Genomic DNA, 21,598 nt, shown 5'->3' with positions numbered 1-21,598 from the left:
AAGGCCAACACTGGTGAAAGGGTGGTCTGTACTAAGTCTGTCCATTGAAAGATTGACTATTTTTTTTTTGTTTTAGTATGTTATTAAGTTTGCAGAAAATAAAACGTTGAAGATTACACTACTCATTGTGGCAACATGAAAGAATAACTTAATTGACATAGCCAGGGACTGTTTAGCAATCAGCAACTACTCAGAACATTTTCATCAGAAGTATTTAATGTACTGTAAACTGTGTATTCAGGGCAAGGCAGGACTCAAGAAAGCATAATGAAAAGAGTGCAAGGGTCAGAAATGTGTAACATGTAGAGTGTAAAATGCAGTGGAGATGAAGCAAATAAAAATAAAACCTTTAGGGGGTTTTGCAGATATCAGCTCTAATAATGGTAGAAAAAAACTTGACAGCATGGATAAGACCTGCAACATTCCTCAGGATGTGTAGCAGGAGAAACATCTGATGGGGTAGTGGGGACAGAAATGATGCAACAACTCAAAAAACTTTAGGGAGAGTGGAATGAGAAAGAACTTTTAAGTGCATTTCTCAGAAATCATTCTCTAACACCTCTCCACCCCTTTCCCAACCCACCAGAAATACATTTCTGACCTACCCAACATATTTGCTATGCTTGATGAATCAATCAATCAATTAGCAGATTGAGCCACAATGGCTAAGATGAAAGGGTTAAGACAGAAAAAACATCTGACAGGCTGATATACTTATCTTTCTCATTTAACTTCCACTATTAGTGCCAATCCTTCTTCAGAGAATAACTACAAAAGAAGAAAAAGCACACATTTAAACATATAGCAGTCTATGAATTAAATGCTTATCTGGCTAAGATGGTGATGCTGCAGTTCTGGAAAGATCTAGTTTCTTACACTAACATATGACTGGGCCAGGCCACACTGGGAAGTCCAAAGTACTACTGAAGCTGTAATTGTGCTGTACAGTCACATTGCTTCCATATCCCTTGCCTTGTTGCTATGTGCCTGGATCTGCATCCCTGCCAATACATAAAGCAGCACAGCCAGGGGTACCACATCTTTTATGGCTGGTTGCCTAATTTTTGTAATCAATGATGAGTTTGCACAATAGGAGTGCAGTGCATGCATTTCGTGACTGAGATTGTCCAATATGTGCAATATATGCATTCTTTTTTACTTCCATGTCATGTAAAAAAAATATATCAGCATGGAGAAGTACAGCATTGACACTGTTAATCCCATTGTCTCCAAAAAAGACATGTGAAAAAGACATAGAGGTTGATTGGCAAACAATCTGTTCATTTTGCAAGAGAATTTGCACTTTTCAAGGGAATTTTTCTTAGCTTAGGGGGAGGGGTGAAAATTCACTTTACAAAGAATACCCAATTACGTGCAAGGAAAATAAAAAAAACAAACAAAATGAATTTTTGCTTCCTTGTTGGACAAAGGAAGCCAACACAGGTCCACCTAATTCAGTAAGATAAGGCTACATTGGTAAATTCCCTTGCAAAGTGAACAGCCTGCTTGCACTTAGTAAATCAAACTAAAAGGATTGCGCTGGACCTTTAGCTTAAATAAGCTAGGGTGCTATAATTAGCAGATGATACCTTTTAGGATAAAAAGTTTAAATTGGCATTGTGATAAAACACTGTTTATGTGCTAGCAACTAGTACTGCCCTTGATTGCCATATAATGGGGTTGATTCATTGAAGACAAATAGGCTCTTCACTTTGCAAGGGGATTTTTACTCTCTAAGGAAATTTTCTCTTAGCTTAGTGATTGTGGTAAAACTTCAATTTTGTTCCAAATAAACCTTATTAACACCTTTGTTGTAACTGGGCGTCATTTGATGTCCTGTCAAAAGCAGCCGTTCACGCGGCTGCGGGGCCACGGGACACAGCCGATGACATATCACTACACCAGTCCCTTGCTAGTGCCGTGTGACTGCTGTGACCAATCACAGAAGATCACATGCTGTACACAATGGATGGCTTTCTGTCATGCCATTCATTGTATACAATTGTGTTGTTAGCTGTGATTGATCAAAGCAAGCACATGGTACAGACAGGGCCAATCACAGCCCATCTGTATCAATGCCTAATCACAGCTAATCACAACAAAATACTGAATGAATCAGTTTCATTCAGTAACCATGATTGTAAATATCATTGAAAGACATTGGTATTTGAAATCATAATGTGTAAAAATAAATAAATTCATTCCTATTCACTTGCCCAGAGTAGTTCAATGTTACTATGGTAACATTGTATTGCTTTGGTCACAGTGTGTTGAAAATGAAAAAATAGTAAAAAAAAGAAAAAGTAATGTAATAAAAAATAAAAAAAATAACAAATAAATATTTTTATTTTTTTGTTTACATACTGTCACCAGTCAGTGTCCCTGATCACTGCCACACCAGTTATTTAAATCACGCTAAACTAGACTGATGACAATATGTAAAAAAAAAAAAAGTGACTTTTTTTATTTCTACATTTTTCAAAAAATTGTAACAAAAAATTACAACCTCCAAAAAAACTCATCATGCTTCTTAATACCTTGTCTATTTTCCAAACATGGGTATTTTGGGGGGTATTTGTACTATGCTGGTAGTTTCGGGCCTCAAGAAATGAGATTGGCCGTCAGTACATTGATTGATCGATTGTCATAGAGATATATATATATATTCTAGCTATATATATATATATCAAGGTTTCCTGCAGACTGAATAATATAAACTAATTTGGCGTATTTTCACCAAGGAAATGTAGCAGAATACATTTTGACCTAAATTTATGAAGACATTTTATTTATTTTCAAAATGTTATAACAAAAATAAGAAAAAGGAGTTTTTTCCAAAAGTTTCAGTTTTTTTGTTTATTTAGCAAAAAATGTAAAACTCAGTGGTGAATAACCAATTCAATACCGGGCAATTTTACACCTTCCTGCCCAGGCCAGTTTTCAGGTTTCAGCGCTCTCACACTTTGAATGACAATTGCACGGTCCTACAACATTGTACCCAAACTAAAATTTTATCATTTTCTTCACACAACTAGAGCTTTCTTTTGGTGGTATTTAATCACCACTGGGGTTTTTATTTTTTGATAAATTAATAAAAAAAGACCAAAAATTTGGAAAAAAAAAAAGTTTGTTTCTGTTATAAAAGTTTGCAAATAAATAATTGTTCTTCATAAATTTAGGCCGAGATGTATTCTGCTACATGTCTTTGGTGAAAATAACCCAAATTAGGATGTATTTTTTAGTTTGTAGGAAAGTTATAGAGTTCACAAACTATGGTATAGATCTGAATATTGATCAATCCTGAAGTACTGACAGCCAATCTAATTTCTTGAGGTCCAAGAATGTCAGAACAGTACAGATATCCCCCAAATGACCCCTTTTTGCAAAGTAGACAGTCCGACGTACTTCATAAGAGGCATGGCGACTTTTTTGAAGTTGTATTTTTTTTGTCATAATTTTTCTGAAAATTAAAAAATTAAAACAATTAGTTTCACTATTTTTTTTTACATATTGTCACCAGTGCAGTACAGTGCCATCATATAACTGGCATGGCGGTGATCAGGGACACTGACTGGTGACAGTATGAAAAAAAAAAAATATATATATATTTTTTTTTTATTATTATTTTTTATTAAATTTTTTTTCTTTTTTAAGATTTGTTTTTCATATTTCACTATGACCAAAGTAGTACAATGTTACCATAGTAACATTGTACTACTTTGGGGAAGTGATCAGTATATTTTTTTATTTTTTTTACACAATTTGCTTATAGCAAAGAATTACTTTGCTTTAAGCAAGCATTTACCTGAATGACATCGATTCATTCTGTTTTTTTTTTTTTTGTGCTTAGCTGTGATTTGGCCACAGCTAATCACATGACATGTGCATGTGATTAGCTGTGACCATTCACAGCTAGACACTAGTATACAATGGATGGCATGAATGAAGCCATCCATTGCATACAACTGTCATGTGACCTACTGTGATTGGTCACAACAGGTCACATGGTACCGGCAATGGGGCCGATACTCAGATCTGTCATCGGCCGTGTCCGAGGTACGCGGCCGGTGACAGATCGTGCCGCTGCGCCGCTCTGCAGGAGTGCAATCTGCGCATGTGCGGGAGGACGCCATATGGCGTCCACCCGGAACGCTGATGACATTTGCCGCCCGCCGTTCGGCCATAGGGCGGGTGGCAAATGGTTAAATAGCACCAAAAGAAAGCTCTATTTGTGTGAAAAAAATTATACATTTTTTTTATGGGTACAGTGTTTTTCATTCAAAAGTGCGACAACACTGAAAGCTGAAAATTGACCTGGGCAGGAAGGGGGTAAAAGTGCCCAGTATTGAAGTGGTTAACATATTTATGTCTCTATATAATGAATGTGAACCATTTTTGAACCAACTCTAAGCTCACATGCACTTTTTTTCCCAGCCCTTATTTTTCAAGATTCAGCAACAGCAAATTACCAATTGTGATGCGTGAAAACAATATACAATATACTGTATGCACATTTCCATGTAACAGAAATATGTTTTTGTCTATTTTCAAATTGAATGAAAAATACCAACAATTTACAAAGCCATCCACAACTCGGCTCCCAGTTACATAACTAACCTAGTCTCAAAATACCAACCTCCTGATATCTAGCTCCCTTGTCACCTCCTTCCATACTCACTTTTCCAGAGTTCCTCCCATCCTATTGAACTCCCTACCCCAATCTATCAAATTATCTCCTAATCTGTCCACTTTTAGACAATGCCTGAAAACCGTTCTCTTCAGAGAAGTCTATCCCATCTCCACCTAACAACTGTACTTTTGTTTTATCCATTAGCTCATCCCCCACAGTTATTACCATTTGTATGACCTAACCCTCCTCTTAGATTGTAATTTCTAACAAGCAGGACCCTGTTTCCTCCCTGTATTGAATTGTACTTTAACTGTACTGTCTGCCCTCATGTTGTAAAGCATTGTGTACACTGTTGGCGCTATATAAATCTTGTATTATGCCTTTTTTTGCTATACAGCGCTGCACTAATTCAAATGATAATTGCGCGGTCATGCAATGCTGTACCCAAACAAAATGTACGTCCTTTTTTTCACACAAATAGAGCTTTCTTTTGGTGGTATTTGATCACCTGTGCGCTTTTTATTTTCGGCGCTATAAACAAAAAAATCACGAAAATCTTGGAAAAAAAACAATTTTTTCTACTTTCAGCTATAAAAAATATATCGTAAACTCAAAATTCGTCATAAATTTCAGCCAAAATGTATTCTGCTACATGTTTTTGGTAAAAAAAATCCCAATAAGTGTATATTGATTGCTTTGTGTGAACGTTATAGCGTCTACAAACTATGGTATAGATACTGTAATTTATGCCTTTTTTTGCTATACAGCGCTGCACTAATTCAAATGATAATTGCGCGGTCATGCAATGCTGTACCCAATCGAAATTTATGTCCTTTTTTTCACACAAATAGAGCTTTCTTTTGGTGGTATTTGATCACCTGTGCGCTTTTTATTTTTGGCGCTATAAACAAAAAAACACGAAAATCTTGAAAAAAAAACAATTTTTTCTACTTTCAGCTATAAAAAATATATCGTAAACTCAAAGTTAGTCATAAATTTAAGCCAAAATGTATTCTGCTACATGTTTTTGGTAAAAAAAAATCCCAATAAGTGTATATTGATTGCTTTGTGTGAACGTTATAGCGTCTACAAACTATGGTATAGATAATTTGAAATTTACACAGCTTTTACTTTCTGACCGCCCATCACATCTCTTGAGGTGCTAAAATACCAGGATAGAAAAAAACACCCCCAAATGACCCCTTTTTGGAAAGCAGACACCCTAAGCTATCTGCTGAGAGACATATTGTGTCCATGGAAGATTTATTTTTTTTCCACACGTTTCTGGAAAATGACAAAAACTTTTTTTTTGTTTTTTTTTTTACACAAAATTGTCATTTAAATGATTTATTTCTTGCACAAGCCATGGGTATATGTGGAATTATACCCCAAAATACATTCTGCTACTTCTACCGAGTATGAGGATACCACACGTGTGACACTTTTTGGGAGCCTAGCCACATACAGGAGCCTGAAATCCAATGAGCACTTTGAAAGCCTGAAAGTGCGTAACTTCTTCATTTCACTTCCCCACTACCTATCACAGTTTTGGAGGCCCTGACATGCCAGGATAGCACCAAACCCCCCCAAATGACCCCTTTTTGGAAAGTAGACACTCCAAGGAATTTAAAAAGAGGCATGGTAAGTATTTTGCAGATCTAATTTTTTCTCACAAGGTTTTGAAATATAAAAAAGAAAAGAAAAAATATATTTTTATTTTCTTTCTTCATTTTCCAAAAACTTGTGGTAAAAAAATAAATTCTTCTATTGATTCAACATGCCTCTCAGCAAATAGTTTGGGGTGTCTACTTTCCAAAAAGGGGTCATTTTGAGGGGTGGGGGCATTTTATGCCCAGCATTAGAGGTTTATGCCACACATCACTCACTCTTCTAACCACCTGAAGACCAAGCCTTTTCTGACACTTTTTGTTCACATTAAAAAAATCTGTATTTTTGCTAGGAAATTAAAGTGAACCCCCAAACATTATATATTTTCTTAGAGCAGACACCCTAGTAAATAAAATGGTGGGTGGTGCAATTTTTTATCTCACATATTACTTACACAGCGATTTTTCAAACGCAATTTTTTTGAAAAATATACACTTTTTTAATTTTAATGCACAAAATTACAATATATTGGCCAATTATTTGGTATGATATAAAAGATGATGATATGCTGAGTAAATAGATACCAAACATGACATGCTTTAAAATTACGCATGCCCTGTGCAATGGCGACAAACTGCATACATTTTTAATATCTATAGGCAACGCTTTAAAAGCCTTTACAAGCTACCATTTTAGATTTACAGAGGAGGTCTAGAGCTATAATTACTGCCCTTGTTCTGACGTTCGTGGCGATACCTCACATGCATGGTGCAATCGCTGTGTCCATACTGGGAAAGGGTCAACGCTCACGACCGCAGGTGTGCGCGTGCGCGGATGGGCGAGGGTCCTTTTTTTTTTTTTTTTTTTTTTTTTTCTTTTTTTCTGATTTATTTAATTATTTTTACACTGTCCCTTTAATTTATTTATTTTTTAATCACTTTTAATGCTATCTCAGGGAGGGGGAGGGGGGGCCATTTTCTCCCGCTGCTTGTAAAGGCAATTCTGCAGCTAATTAACCACTAGGAATGCTTTTACATGAAAGCCCATTGCCGGCTGAAAAAAATAAAACCAGGATGATGCCTGCAGCTGCAGGCATCACCCTGGTATAACCATTCAAAGTCCAGTGATGTACCAATACGTCACTGGTCCTTGTTGGGTGTATATGCTATGTTCTTTTTTTCTTTATGCAGCCTGTGGGCTGAATGAAAAAAAAGAGAAGAAATCTCTGCCAGAAAAAGTGTGTGGTATGCCCACCATTAGAAACCTCCCTCAATCCACCCACTTCTAATGGTGGGCACATATGAAATGTGCCAACAAATATAAAATATATATGCCGAAGCATGGGGGCCATCCACCCACTGGCCACCCCAGGCCCCCATGCTTTGGCATACATTCTCTTTTTTTTAACTGCGGATGAAAAATCTCATCCGACAGCACTGCACACACCTACTTATGTCTATTCTGAAAGCAAGACCCTGTTGCTGTCATAATAAACAGGTCAGTGCTGCAGTTTGACGTTCCTGCAAAGAAATCAACAATGGTTAACAATAAAACATAAACTCAATAAAACAACTTTATAAGGAAAAGTGTGTGGTGGTATGCCCACCATTAGAAACCTCCCTCAATCCACCCACTTCTAATGGTGGGCACACATGAAATGTGCCAACAAATATAAAATATATATGCCGAAGCATAGGGGCCATCCACCCACTGGCCACCCCAGGCCCCCATGCTTTGGCATATATTCTCTTTTTTTTAACTGCGGATGAAAAATCTCATCCAACAGCACTGCACACACCTACTTATGTCTATTCTGAAAGCAAGACCCTGTTGCTGTCATAATAAACAGGTCAGTGCTGCAGTTTGACGTTCCTGCAAAGAAATCAACAATGGTTAACAATAAAACATAAACTCAATAAAACAACTTTATAAGGAAAAGTGTGTGGTGGTATGCCCACCATTAGAAACCTCCCTAAATCCACCCACTTCTAATGGTGGGCACATATGAAATGTGCCAACAAATATAAAATATATATGCCGAAGCATAGGGGCCATCCACCCACTGGCCACCCCAGGCCCCCATGCTTTGGCATATATTCTGTTTTTTATAACTGCGGATGAAAAATCTCATCCAACAGCGCTGCCCACGCTGACTTATGTCTATTCTGAGAGCAAGTTCCTGTTGCTGTCAGAATAAACAGGTCAACGCTGCAGCTGAAAGCATTCCTGCAAACAGAAATGGTTAACAATAAAACAACAATAAACCAGTGAAAGTCGAACAATCACAAAAATGACAACAACAAAAAAAACTATAACTATTTTTGGTTTTTATATTTTTTTTTTTTTTTGGGGGGTATTTGTACTTTTATTTATTTTTTTTATTTTTTTAACTTTTTTTTTCCAAACTTCAAATATTTAAACAGCTGGTAGGGTCTCTCCAAATGCGATAGCCAGTTTCCTGACTACCTAACATCTTTTGAGACCCTGTGTAAATGTGCCCTGATCTGTGCCGTGCTGTACCCTATACTAATAGTTCACTAGTGTATGGTAGAGGCGGAAGCAGGGCTTGATGCAGAGGCCAGGTTGGCCAGGACAGGAGGGACAACAATAGCGGCTGTCACGCCTAATTCCACGTTTGCTGCAGACACGACATCTTTTTTGGGGTCTTCTTTGGGTTGGGGTACCAGGAATGGTATCGAGAAAATGTTTCTCATGCAGATGGCTAACTGCATCTGGGAGAGGGATTTGGGGCGCAGCACCTTCTGGATACAAAAGGGCCCTGATGTTCTCTAACTGGAAATTTAGGTATGATCCACTATGTCCAGTTGCTTTATAGAGAACAAAAGCATTATATAGAGCCAATTGAAATAAATAAACTGACACTTTTATGTACCAGCGTTTGGATTTTCGGGAAACTAAATACGGCTGCATCATCTGGTCATTGAAGTCCACCCCTCCCATGTTAAGGTTATAATCATGGACACAGAGGGGCTTCTCAACAACACCAGCTGCCGTGGTAATTTGGACGGTCGTATCTGCGTGAATGGAAGACAGGAGGTAAACATCCCGTTTGTCCTTCCACTTCACTGCGAGCAATTCTTCATTTCTCAAGCAGGCTTTTTCCCCCTTTTTAAGACGGGTATTTACAAGCCGTTGGGGGAAGCCTCGGCGATTAGATCGCACAGTGCCACATGTGCAAATTCCCAAAATTGAACAAATGTCTAAATAGTGGCACGCTTGAATAAAAATTGTCCACGTATAAGTGGTACCCCATATGGAAATAGGATGACGCCAAGTCCCAAACTATCTTGCCACTGCTCCCCATGTAGTCTGGGCATCTGGGGGGCTCCAAGTAACTATCTTTTCCCTCGTAAATCCGAAACTTACATGTATAGCCTGTTGCCCTCTCACAGGTCTTATACATCTTGATCCCATATCTGGCACGCTTGCTGGGGAGATATTGTTTGATTACAAGGCGGCCAGAATATTGAATGAGGGACTCATCGATGCAGATGTTTTTCTGGGGAGTATACACATCTGCAAATTTTTGGTTAAAGTGATTTACGAGGGGCCGAATTTTGTGGAGCCGGTCAAATTCAGGGTCACCCTGAGGACGACTGAGTGAGTTGTCGTAGAAGTGCATAAAACGCCTTATCGTCTCATATCTATGCCTGGCCATGGCAGCAGAGAACACGGACATGTGAACAAGAGGGTCGGTGGACCAATACAACCGCAATTGATTTTTATCATTAATGCCCATGTTGAGGGTTAGGCCCAAAAAAACTTTAAATTCGGAAACCATAATGGGTTTCCATGCGAATGGTCTGGCAAGGTTTGAATTTGGGTTGGCGGCGATAAATTGGCGTGCATATAAATTGCTTTGATCCACAATCAATGCATAAAGATCTTCTGTGAAAAACAGCTCAAAAAAATTAAGGGGAGTATTTAAATTAATGGGGGAAGTACGGGTGCTGCAGAATTTGTGGGCTGCCAATCGGGATTTGCAAGCACATATGGAAGGACACTAGGGGCTCTACGGGCCTGTCTGCGAATTCTTGGTGGCCGCGGGACACTACTTGTGCTCGCCACCGCACCAGCTTGTACTGCACTTATGGGACTCGCCACGTCACCAAGTGATACTGCAGTGCTGGTATGCCTACGACCAGGACGTACTAGGCCGCTGGTGCTCGCCAGTTCACCAAAAGATACTGCGGCACTAGTACTGGCACTCTGCTGCATATGAGAGTCATCATGCATTTGTACCACCTCAGCAACCTGTGAATGGGATCGGGTACGCCTGACCTTAGCAGGGACCACTTCCTCGTCGTCTGAGCTAGCTGTCAGGGTGCCGCTGCTGTCTATAGGTTCGTATTCTGAGCCTGGTTCTGCCAGTGAGTCTTCCCCTTCGCTCTCACTTGACATGCTCAGAATCCTATAGGCCTCTTCACTAGTGTACCTTTGCTTAGACATTTTGGCCACTAAATTTACAGGTACCTAGTGCGACTCACGGGAAAAAGAGCGCCTGGCTGTCAGGGACTGCTTGAACCGCTACAAAAAATTTACCGACAAGTGCTAACAGATATCAGGCCTGATTCTGTGAACACTGCGGTTTTGTGTGTAATATGTATCAAGTGACAGTTATCTACTGACACTGCACTTGCCGGGGGAGAAGGGGGGGGCGTAGGGGCTAAACGCAGGTGCTGGCAGGTGTTGGGGCTGATCCCGCTAACACTGCGTTTTTGGGGATACTAAAGTAATGTGAATGCTGGTATAGCGCTGATCTGATCAAAGATATTGATCCAATCAGACACTATACTAGCAATGAAGGTTTAGCGTGCAAGTAAGCGTGTTCCTGGCAATCAAGGGGTCAAATGTGATTATTTGTGTACTAGCGGGCAAACTGGTGCTATCTGGGAGGGGCGCTAAAACTATCGGAAGTCACCAGTACCAAGTCACCAGTACCAATACAGTGATCAGTAAAAATCTGTTCACTGTAATCAATGACACTGGTGACAGGGCAGTGAAGGGGTTAACTGGGGGGGGGCGATCAAGGGGTTAAATGGGATTACTGATGTACTGGCGGGTAAACTGGTGCTATCTGGGAGGGGCGCTAACACTATTGGAAGTCGCCAGCGACACTGATACAGTGATCAGTAAAAATTGGTTCACTGATCAGTGACACTGGTGACAGGGCAGTGAAGGGGTCAACTCAGGGGGGGGGGCGCGATCAAGGGGTTAGACGGGACTACTGGTGTATTAGCAGGCAATCTGGCGCTATCTGGGAGGGGCGCTAACACTAACGGAAGTCGCCTGCGACACTGATACAGTGATCAGTAAAAATTGGTTCACTGATCAGTGACACTGGTGACAGGGCAGTGAAGGGGTCAACTCAGGGAGGGGGGGGGGCGATCAAGGGGTTAGACGGGACTACTGGTGTATTAGTGGGCAATCTGGCGCTATATGGGAGGGGCGCTAACACTATCGGAAGTCGCCAGCGACACTGATACAGTGATCAGTAAAAATCGCTTCACTGATCAGTGACACTGGTGACAGGGCAGTTAAGGGGTTAACTGGGGGGGTGGGGGGGGGAATTAAGGGGTTAAATGGCTTTATTGGTGTACTGGGGGGCAAACTGGCGCTATCTGGGAGGGGCGCTAGCACTATTGGAAGTCGCCAGCGACACTGATACAGTGATCAATAAAAATCGCTTCACTGATCAGTGACACTGGTGACAGGGCAGTGAAGGGTTAACTGGGGGGGGGCAATCAGGGGGTTAAATGTGTCCTAGACTGTGTTCTAACTGTCAGTGTGCTGTTTTACTCACGTTTAAATGTCTCTTCTTCTCTGTCTGGAACGGAATGTGTCCAGGCAGAGAAGAATGACATCATATCCTGCCCTGTGTAAATATCAACACAGGACAGGATAGGACAGGGACCGATCATCCGATTTCAGCCAGAAATCACTGGCTGAAATCTAATGATTGATCCCTCCTGGATCGAATCGGATCACCCGCGGGTCGGCGGGAGCGCGCGCGCGCGCCCCCTGCCGGCGAAAGTGTCGGGAGCGCGGAACCCGTTTTTAAACGTGGTTTTGCGCTCCACTGCCGCCCTGCACACGTATATACACAGTGGCAGGGCGGCAAGCGGTTAATGTTTACTCTAAAATGAGGTCTGTTGAAGTTGATGACATTGTATTCACATGGATAGGAAACTGGTTACATGAGCAGGTCCAAAGAGTAGTGATAAATAACTTCTCTGAATGGTCTAAAGTTGTGAATGGTGTGCGTCAGGGTTCTGTCTTGGGCTAAATGTTGTTCAAATTCAAATGATATTGAGGTTGGAATCGAGAATTCAAAAGCATCTGGGAGTGCTTGTAGGTCACATCTTTAGCAATATTATGCAATGCTAAAATAATTTTACCTCTTTACAAAAACACAGTTTCTGTATCATCGTGAATATGCAGCATTGAACTGCAACAAAATTGTTAAGGGGGATGGAGGAGTTCAGCTATGAGCTATTTCCAAAACAGACCCAAAAATAAGGAGATTATTTTTCATGTTATAATAGTCAGCAAAGCTGTGCAAATTATTCCTTTTAGTTTCTGGTCTTGTGGGACAGTTCCTAGTTATTGTGCATTCAGAACTCGTTTACAGCACAGATAATGAAGATAGCCTGCTTTAGGCTTGTGGGCAATCATCAGCGCAGTGTAATAGAAACAAGCTACTACTTAAAAGGGATATATAGAAGAAATGATATTATAACAGGAGACACAAAATGAATATAAATTACAATGTTATTTTGAACAAAACTTTGTTTCACTTTTACATAACTTGGCTTAGAGTTAGACCCTCTGTAACATTTTTTTTTATCGCTGTCTTTGCCCTTTGTGACTCAATATCTGTGGAAAGGTTTGGAACACTGGATTTCACGGTTTCTGCCAGAAGGAAAAATGCAACTAGAGAGAATACAAGCACACTTAAAACCTGGTTATATGAGCATAGGAAGAATCCCTACCCAACAAAGGGAGAGAAGATAATGCTGGCAATTATAACTAAGATGACCCTTACTCAAGTGTCCACCTGGTTTGCTAATGCAAGAAGGAGGTTGAAAAAGGAGAATAAGATGACTTGGTCACCTAAAAGCAAATCTGGTGAAGAAAGGACAGAAGAAAAACCAGGTGAAGAAAAAAGTAATTTTGACAGTGATGATCCAGGTAAATATGATACCTTTTTTTTTTAAATTGAATAAGATTAACATTCATAATATAAGTGACTAGTTCATGTTGTGTTTGAATCAATGTACAGTATGTGCTGTTCAACACATTTTAACTTTAGCATCACTATTAAAGTAAACCTGGCCAAATACCAAGCAACTCAAATTGAGCATATGATGAAAAAAATGCATAAAAAGTGGTGACTGTCAGTGAAAGCCACATGTGAATGCAATTAATACATCCAAATATACATTGCTGAAGTTAAATGGGATTCTTGACTCTTTAACCACTTGAGTAATAGCCTTTAATATCCCTTCATTACCAGGCCATTTCTCAGTTTTCAGCACTGTCATAGTTTGACTGATGATTACTATGTTCCAACACTGTACTCAGATGAGTTTTATGTCATGTTTTGAGACAGATCTCTTTGGGTGGTATTCAATAATCTGTAGGTTTTTTATTTTTTGCTAAAAAGAAAAAGACCAAAAATTTTGAAAAACGTGTGCCTTTCTGTTAAAGTAAACTTGTATGGGGGGGGTAAGTGAAGGGGTTAATATATACAGTGGCATCATGCAGAAAATAAGGGGTTAATGTTCAGATGTGTAGGATTAGGGAGGTGAAAGGATTAATATATAGTTCACATGGAGATAGCATAGAAATAGTATGAGGAGGCATGAAATGGGTAACAAAAATGATTTCTGAGTCACTGAAACAGAATGAATGAACCTGAAGCTGCAGATCTATTCCTTCCACTCCCATTCACAACTACACAATTTGTTGCAAGGGGAAGGGGAGAGATCAGCACTGTAAACAGTACCATGTGATCACGGTCATGACCAATCACAGTGGTCACATGGTACTTAGCGCCTTGGACCAGCTCAGCATAGTGTCCCTGTGTATCTACCTGCCCAGTGCCAGCTTTTTACACAGTGATTACCAGGCCACCCAATGCCTATTTATCCAGTGCCATTCATAAATGGCACTAGGTAATTAAATGGTCCCTGATCCTCCATTGATAGAAGTACAGTGGTATAAAAATGGTTATATAATTGTCCGTGACTGCTTTCATATTTCAAGCTGTCTTAATGGTTGTTTAAAATTATATCATTAAGGAAGCTTAGAGGGCAGGGCTTTATTTTCCAGCAAAATAATTATATTTGCATATAACATCAGATGTCTACTGAATGTTTCTAAATCCTACTGGTTGTTTTGACATGAGATATTTACTGAAGGTATGCTTTAGTCTGAATAGAGCAGGTTTATTCTTGGTTTGCCTTAAAATATAATGTATTGAATACATAATCTATTTCACACATTAAAAGAAAAAATATTTCTTACTTGTAGTATATCTATGTATTAAACAAGGTGCAAATTAGGTATAAGGTTAGCTATTGGCATCTATGTTAACGTGTTATCATGCATCAAAGCATGTTACACTAAGGCAGTCCATTCATATGGAATAGGCTGTAGTTAACCTTAACACACTAACAAGCCTACTTAACCCTTTTTATTTTTAATGCAGCACACCACTGACATATGTGAATTATAGTGCAGTCTGCATGCATTTCATTGGCCATCACATTAAACTGAATGGTACTACAAAGCACCACATTGTGCTGTACTATGGTTTGTATTTAACTACAACCTGTAGTTAATTGGAGAATGATTGTAGATTGTTACATAAATAAAGTTTCAAAAGGGACCCAACCCCTGATTTTACACCCAAGCAGAACATATTTGGTACTTATTTTCTGAATGTCTGAAATCCATTTAAAGAAACTTGATTATAATGGCATTGTGGATTCATAATTCATATATTTATTTTAGAAGCTCTGGATATCACATTTGTAAAATAATTCAATTTGCCGAAATTATACTCAGTAGTTGAATGCTTTTAGTTTACCTCTAAAATACTTTTTATATTCCAGATGAAAAAATATGCAAATGTGAAAAATACATTAGACAACAAACATTAAGTAACTCGGAACAACAGACCAACAGCTTGGAGACTGACACTAAAAGCGATCTAAGCTGCCCTGCTGACACAAAACCTATTACATACATATCAGAACTTAATGAATGTTACTTGACACTGAATGGCAAAGGCCTCAACCATTCATGCAACAATAACAACAAAGAATCACTGTTGGGAAATATGGACGAGAAAAACAATCTCCATTGTTTTGGCAAAACTGCTGTCAGCTGTGAAAATGAAAAACTCCAATCCCATATTTGGTCTTTGGCTAACACAGCAGATGAAAGCATTGCTCAGGATATTGAAAGCAGTGACAACAGATCAGGTAGCCCAGAATGTCTGTTTGTTAGAGGACTGCGTACTCATGGATTTTCCGTGCACAGTAAAAAACCTCCAACTCACAAATCATACTATTTTGATGAAAGTTCTCAATCACCAAAGATCCTTAGTACTTCATCAAACCTACAATCTTTTCAATGCAGCTGTCCTCACCCTGTCCCTGGAGAAATATATGAATTTTCTACAGTTGAAGGTATTGCACCTTTTAAGTGTGCAAATAATTGATAATTGTTAATTGTGCAATTAATTTTTTTATTTGAAAGAGCAATTACATCCATGCACTGTGATTCCCAGGATTACATTTATGCAAAACAGTCAATTCATTGTTTTGATTTTAAATGTTGTGACACGTGTTATGATTTAGAAATCCTGTGGAATGGTAGTAGTTATTAGCACCAAGGAGAATAAGTCACCAATGCAAGTAAAATCTTGCTTTTACACATTAATCCAATCCATCTGATACTACATATAGGAAATTGGCTAAAGTCAGGCATAGATGGTTCAAATCTCAGATGGTTCAAATCTCGGCTGGTTCAGCAGGGACCTGCAGAGATTCAAGCCATGTATGGCCTGGAAGGATTCCCCCATCAACACTGACTGTGTTGATGGGGGAATAGATCTATAGTCAGATTTACTGTCATCCTGAAATAATGTAAACAGCTGTTTTATGCCCACCTGCTGGGCTGTCTTTATTTGAACTCCTATTTAAAAAAAAAAAACACATTAACAGTACACAACCTCTGTAAAATGTCTGTAGGAAAACACTGTTTTCATGACTTTCCTAACCACAATGTATGAGAGGTGTGAGGACCCAGAGCAACTTTTAAGTCAGGTAAGTTCCAATGCCAGGTTGAAAGGTTGAGTGTTTACTATTACAAACTGAAAAAAAATTCTAATCATTTAAAGCAATTATTGGTAGCAAATAGTGATGAGAGAACTGACCCGGGTTGGGTCTGCTGGTGAATCGACGAACCTAAAAGCTGTAGTAGCTGAATCTTACTATTGTCCTTGCCTTTTTCCATTATTATTATTATTTAGGATTTTAAAGCACCAACAGTTTGAACACCATTTTACAAAAATGAAGGCAGACAATACAGTTACAATACAATTAAACAGAGGAGGAATCAGTGGGCCCTGCTCGTCAGAGCTTACAGTCTAAGAGGGAGGGTCAAGTGATACAAATGGTAATAACTGTAGGGGATGAGCTGATGACGCAAGTAAAAATTTGGTTTATTAATTAGAAGCAGAATAGACGTCAATGCACATTTTTGGGGAAAAAGGCATGGATAGCTGAGCACTGCCATGGGGGACACGTACCAGTGCAAAATGTTGTTTTACAAAATACTTATCACACCTTTTTCAAAAGTTTAAAAAACAAAATTAAAAGATAAAATAATTTCTTCAAATGCAATGCTTGAGGAATGCCTTAATCTTGACATGACGTAGGACACTTGTAGGATGTACTTCAGCAAAAGTGACACTGGGAAAAAAAACAAATTGACATTTCAACATCTATACTAGACCCTTATCTAGGATAGGTCTGGTATGTATTTTGAGGGGGAACACCAAGCAAAAAATAATGTGTGCTGTTCAAAATCTATACCAGGCCCTTATGCACCCTTAAGTATTCAGCCTAGCCAGGAAAGTGAAAGACAGCGAGCCTTTTCTTTACCCCCAAAATAAACATGTCCTACTCTGGACATTCAAAGTCAATCATGTCATGCAGTGATTTAGATTCAACATCAATCACAATGAATGACTTTCCCACAACACTTTGTGTGACTCTCCAACAATTGTTATAAGGAATATAACAGAATATGTAAAAAGGAAATCAAGGCTAAAAAATTTCCAGACAAACAACAGATTGCAAATGAGAAGAAGACAAACCCAAAGAAATTCTTTAAATATAGTAAAAAGGTCAGTTCTGTTCCTATAGGCCCTTTACAAAATAATCTAGGGTGGGTGACTGTGGAAAAGAGAAAACAAATTTATGAAATACCTTCTGTATACAATGGAGCATGGGGAGCTCATGTCCATAATTAGGATGATATTGACACAGCCCCAAATAATCCACAATGGTTCAAAATTGATATGATCCAGAAATATTTAGACAGAATAAAGGTGAATAACACACCTGGACTGGATGGCTTATACTCATGTGTCCTAAAAGAATTGAGCTCTGTCATTTCAAATCATTCTTCTAATGTTCTAATATTTAGGGACTCTTTAATGACTGGCATAGAACCACTGGATTGACGTAAGGCCAACATGTTGCCTAGATTTAAAAAAAGTGTTAAAAGTCTTTGCCAAGTAACTATAGACCTGTTAGTTTAACTTCTATAGAAGGGAAGATGTTGGAGAGTTTAAAAAACACCACGAAGATAAGTTTTTGCCAGAAAAAAATGTTTTAAGCAACAGCCAGCATGGATTCATGAAAGACAAAGGTTATCAGACAAATTTAATTTTTTTTATGAGGAGGTGAGCAAATTTTTGAACAGAGGAGTGGCTGTGGACATGGTATACTTGGATTTTGCAAAAGCATTTGATACAGTTCCTTTACACATGGCTGATCTGTAAGGTAAAGTCTAAAAACTTGGAAAAATAAGTTTGTAAATGGATAGAAAACTGGCCAAATGACCGTATTCAGAGAGTAGTAATTAATGATTCATACTCTGAATGGTCTAGGGTCGTTAGTGGTGTACCCCAAGATTCAGTTGTGGGGTTACTTTTTAACACATATATCTGGCACATGCTGGCTGATAGCTAAAAGAGTGGGAAATTTGAGTGGAGAGTGAAAGTCAGTTTTACTTTTGACTGCTGGTGATTCCTGGTGCTTGTTTTATTTTCTTCTTTTGGGTCTTGATATAAACTTTTACTTTCTTAAATCACTTTTTCTGTCACTTAAGTAGCATTTTTGTTTCTTCCTTTCCTTTCCTTTCCTTGCCTTCCTTCAGTCTGCTAATTAGGGGGGGTTAATTGGTCACAGGTGCTCCAGGTACTATATAACTTTCTGTAGAACTCACTCTGAGCTTGCTCATCCTTGAGCTTGCCTGTATTTTGCGTGCTAGACCGTTGATTAAGTGGAGATAAAAAGAATGGAGTGGAAAACAGGAGATTATAACAGGAGTCTACTAACCTGTAAGTGACAACTGATATTTCCTATTATTAATATTAATATTGTAACTGGGATATAAGTACTAGCAGAGTTGAAGGTGTTGTGCAGTGCACAGTATGCAACAATGGAGCAACAGCTCCAGGATGGGTGCCGCTGCAACAGATGTGAGCGTGTTGCCCTTCTGGAAGCTCGTGTTAGGGATCTGGAGGAGCAAATTGCAACACTAGGCAGCACCAACAACCCTGAAATTGGTCTGAGCAGATAGCTAATGGGATTGATGTGGAGGGTGGAAGGGCTAATCAGCATTATCAGGTAGGAAGATGGGTTACCGTAGTGAGAGGTAGTGGTAGGGGCTCACAGAAAAGGAAGGCTGACTTTGGGTTTGTGCACTCAAACAGATTTGCAAAGTTGGGTGAAGATGTGGGTGTGGCAAGCTCAGGGGTGGCAGCCCTGGATGTCACTGCTATCCATAACAGCCAGGAGGGCAGACCATCTGGGAGGGGTGGTGAGGGTAGTGCAGGAAGTCCTAGACAGTTGGTGGTAGTAGGGGATTCTATAATCAGAAGGACTGATTGAATAATTTGTCACCAGGATTGCCTCAACCGGAAGGTTTGCTGTCTCCCTAGTACCAGGGTTCTTATCATATTGCATGTATAGGATTCTAATAAAGGATTGCATCCACCACATTGCTGTTTGTGCAGCCAACCATTCTGTTTTTCCATTGTATCTGGTACCAGAGTTCAGCATGTGGTGGACCGGGTTTATAAATTACTGGGAGGGACTGGGCATGACCCAGCTGTCTTGGTTCATTTTGGAACCAATGACAGAATAAATGGAAGGTGGAGGCTCCTTAAGAATCAATTTAAAGAACTATGCTACAAGTTGAAGGGAAGGACCTCCAAGGTGATATTCTCTGAAATGTTTCCTGTGCCATGTGCAACTAAGGAAAGACAGGGGGAGATTAGAGAACCAAATGCATGGCTAAAGACCTGGTATAAAAGGGAAGGATTTGGGTTTCAGGAGCACTGGGCTGCCTTTTCATTGGGGTGCGAACTATATGCTAGAGATGGTTTGCTGTGCTGGGGGAGAGGTTTATGGGGAGGCTGCAGGAGTATTTAAACTAGAATCAAGGGGGGAGGGAGAATTAGATTGTAATGGGGTAGACAGATTAGACAGGGGTCAGTCCTTATTGGTGGGTGGAATGTAGAACGATGGGGGGAGGGCTATGGCAGATAATAAGAAGATGCCCATGTTATAAACAACCATTGGAATTGGTACCATTTGCATGAAAATAAAAAATATACAAAATACGTGTGCACAAGATGTCCATGCATTAAAGTGTTTGTTCACCAAAGCTAGAAGACTGCCAAGCAAACTAAGTGAGTTGGAAGCTTTGGTGCAAGAAGAGAACTATGAGTTAATTGGTATTGCTGAATCTTGGCTTTATTCTTCACATGACTGTGCCATTAATATTCCTGGCTATGTTCTTTCAGAGAGACGGTAAAAAGGAAAGGTGGTGGTGTCTGTCTCTATGTGAGAAGTGATCTCAGAGCGAATGTGAAAGAGGACCTAGTTGAGAGAGTATGATGAGGCTGAAGCATTATGGGTGGAACTGCAGATGGGGTGTGTGCTACAAAGGTAATAATTGGAGTTTGTTATAGGCCTCCCAGTGTTAGTGAGGAGGTGGAGACTCAGCTCCTTGCACAGGTAAAAAGGGCTGCAAGGCCTGGGACAATGATAATAGAGGGGGATTTTAACTACCCAGAAATGACTGGAGTAATGGTACTGCAGGAACAGTTAAAAATGTATAAACCTAGTACAGGAAAAATTTTATGGTACAGTTCAGAGGCCCCAGCTAGTAATGATGCTCTGCTGGACCTGGTAATCTTAAACCATGCAGAGCTTATTACGAATGTCCATATAAAAGAACATCTGGGTAGCATTGACCATAACATGATTTAATTTATTGTTAGCTGTAAACAACAAGCACATATGGGAAAAATAAAACCGTTTAACTTTAAGAGAGCTAATTTTCCAAGGCTGAGAGCTGCTCTCCAAGACTTAGACTGGGAGGGAATATTGGCATCGATGAACACAACACAGAAATGGAAATTCTTCAAAAAGACTGTATGTGAACACACTGCAAAATACTGTATACTCCCATGGGCAACAAGTTTAAAAGGCTAAAAATAAAACCTATTTAGCTTACGGGCAAAGTTAAAAAAGCTATAGATAATAAGAAAAGAGCTTTTATTAAATATAAAAATGAAGAAACGCTATCATCATTTAAACATTACAAAGAGTACAGAATTAAGAATTTCAGAATATGCAAAAAGGAAATAAAGGCCATACAAATTTAAAATGAATGACAGATTGCAAAAGATAGCATGACAAACCCCGAAAAATTCTTGAAATATATTAATAGTAAAAAGGTCAGGTCTGAACATGTAGGCTCTTTACAAAATAATCTACAGTGCGTGACTGGGGACAAAGAAGGCAAATTTAATAAATACCTTCTTCAGCTCTGTGTGTACAAAGGCGCACGGGGGAGATCTTATCCATAATGAGCATGGAATTGACACAGCTCCAGATGATCCACATTGGCTAAAAAATATGATCCAAAAATATTTAGACAGAATAAAGGTGAATAAAGCACCTGGACCAGATGGCATACACCCACGGGTCCTTAACCACTTGCCCTCCTGAGGATTTACCTGAC

At 39.3% G+C, this 21,598-nt stretch overlaps 1 protein-coding gene across 1 annotated transcript in view; it reads left to right on the top strand.

Annotated features, from left to right (window-relative positions):
• Window positions 1–21,598, top strand: part of IRX6 (iroquois homeobox 6) — a 103,927-nt gene that overhangs the window by 37,889 nt on the left and 44,440 nt on the right. Inside the window, exon 4 of the mRNA XM_089692551.1 lies at window positions 13,146–13,450. Within this exon, the coding sequence (XP_089548677.1) occupies window positions 13,146–13,450 (305 nt within the window). The remainder of the gene's footprint in view (window positions 1–13,145; window positions 13,451–21,598) is intronic.

Source organism: Staurois parvus, unplaced genomic scaffold (assembly GCF_062004578.1).
Source record: "Staurois parvus isolate SC_StPar_1 unplaced genomic scaffold, SC_StPar_1.0 ptg000594l, whole genome shotgun sequence".
In the NCBI taxonomy this organism is placed as follows: Eukaryota; Metazoa; Chordata; class Amphibia; order Anura; family Ranidae; genus Staurois; species Staurois parvus.
This window is presented reverse-complemented; position numbering and strand designations above follow the sequence as displayed.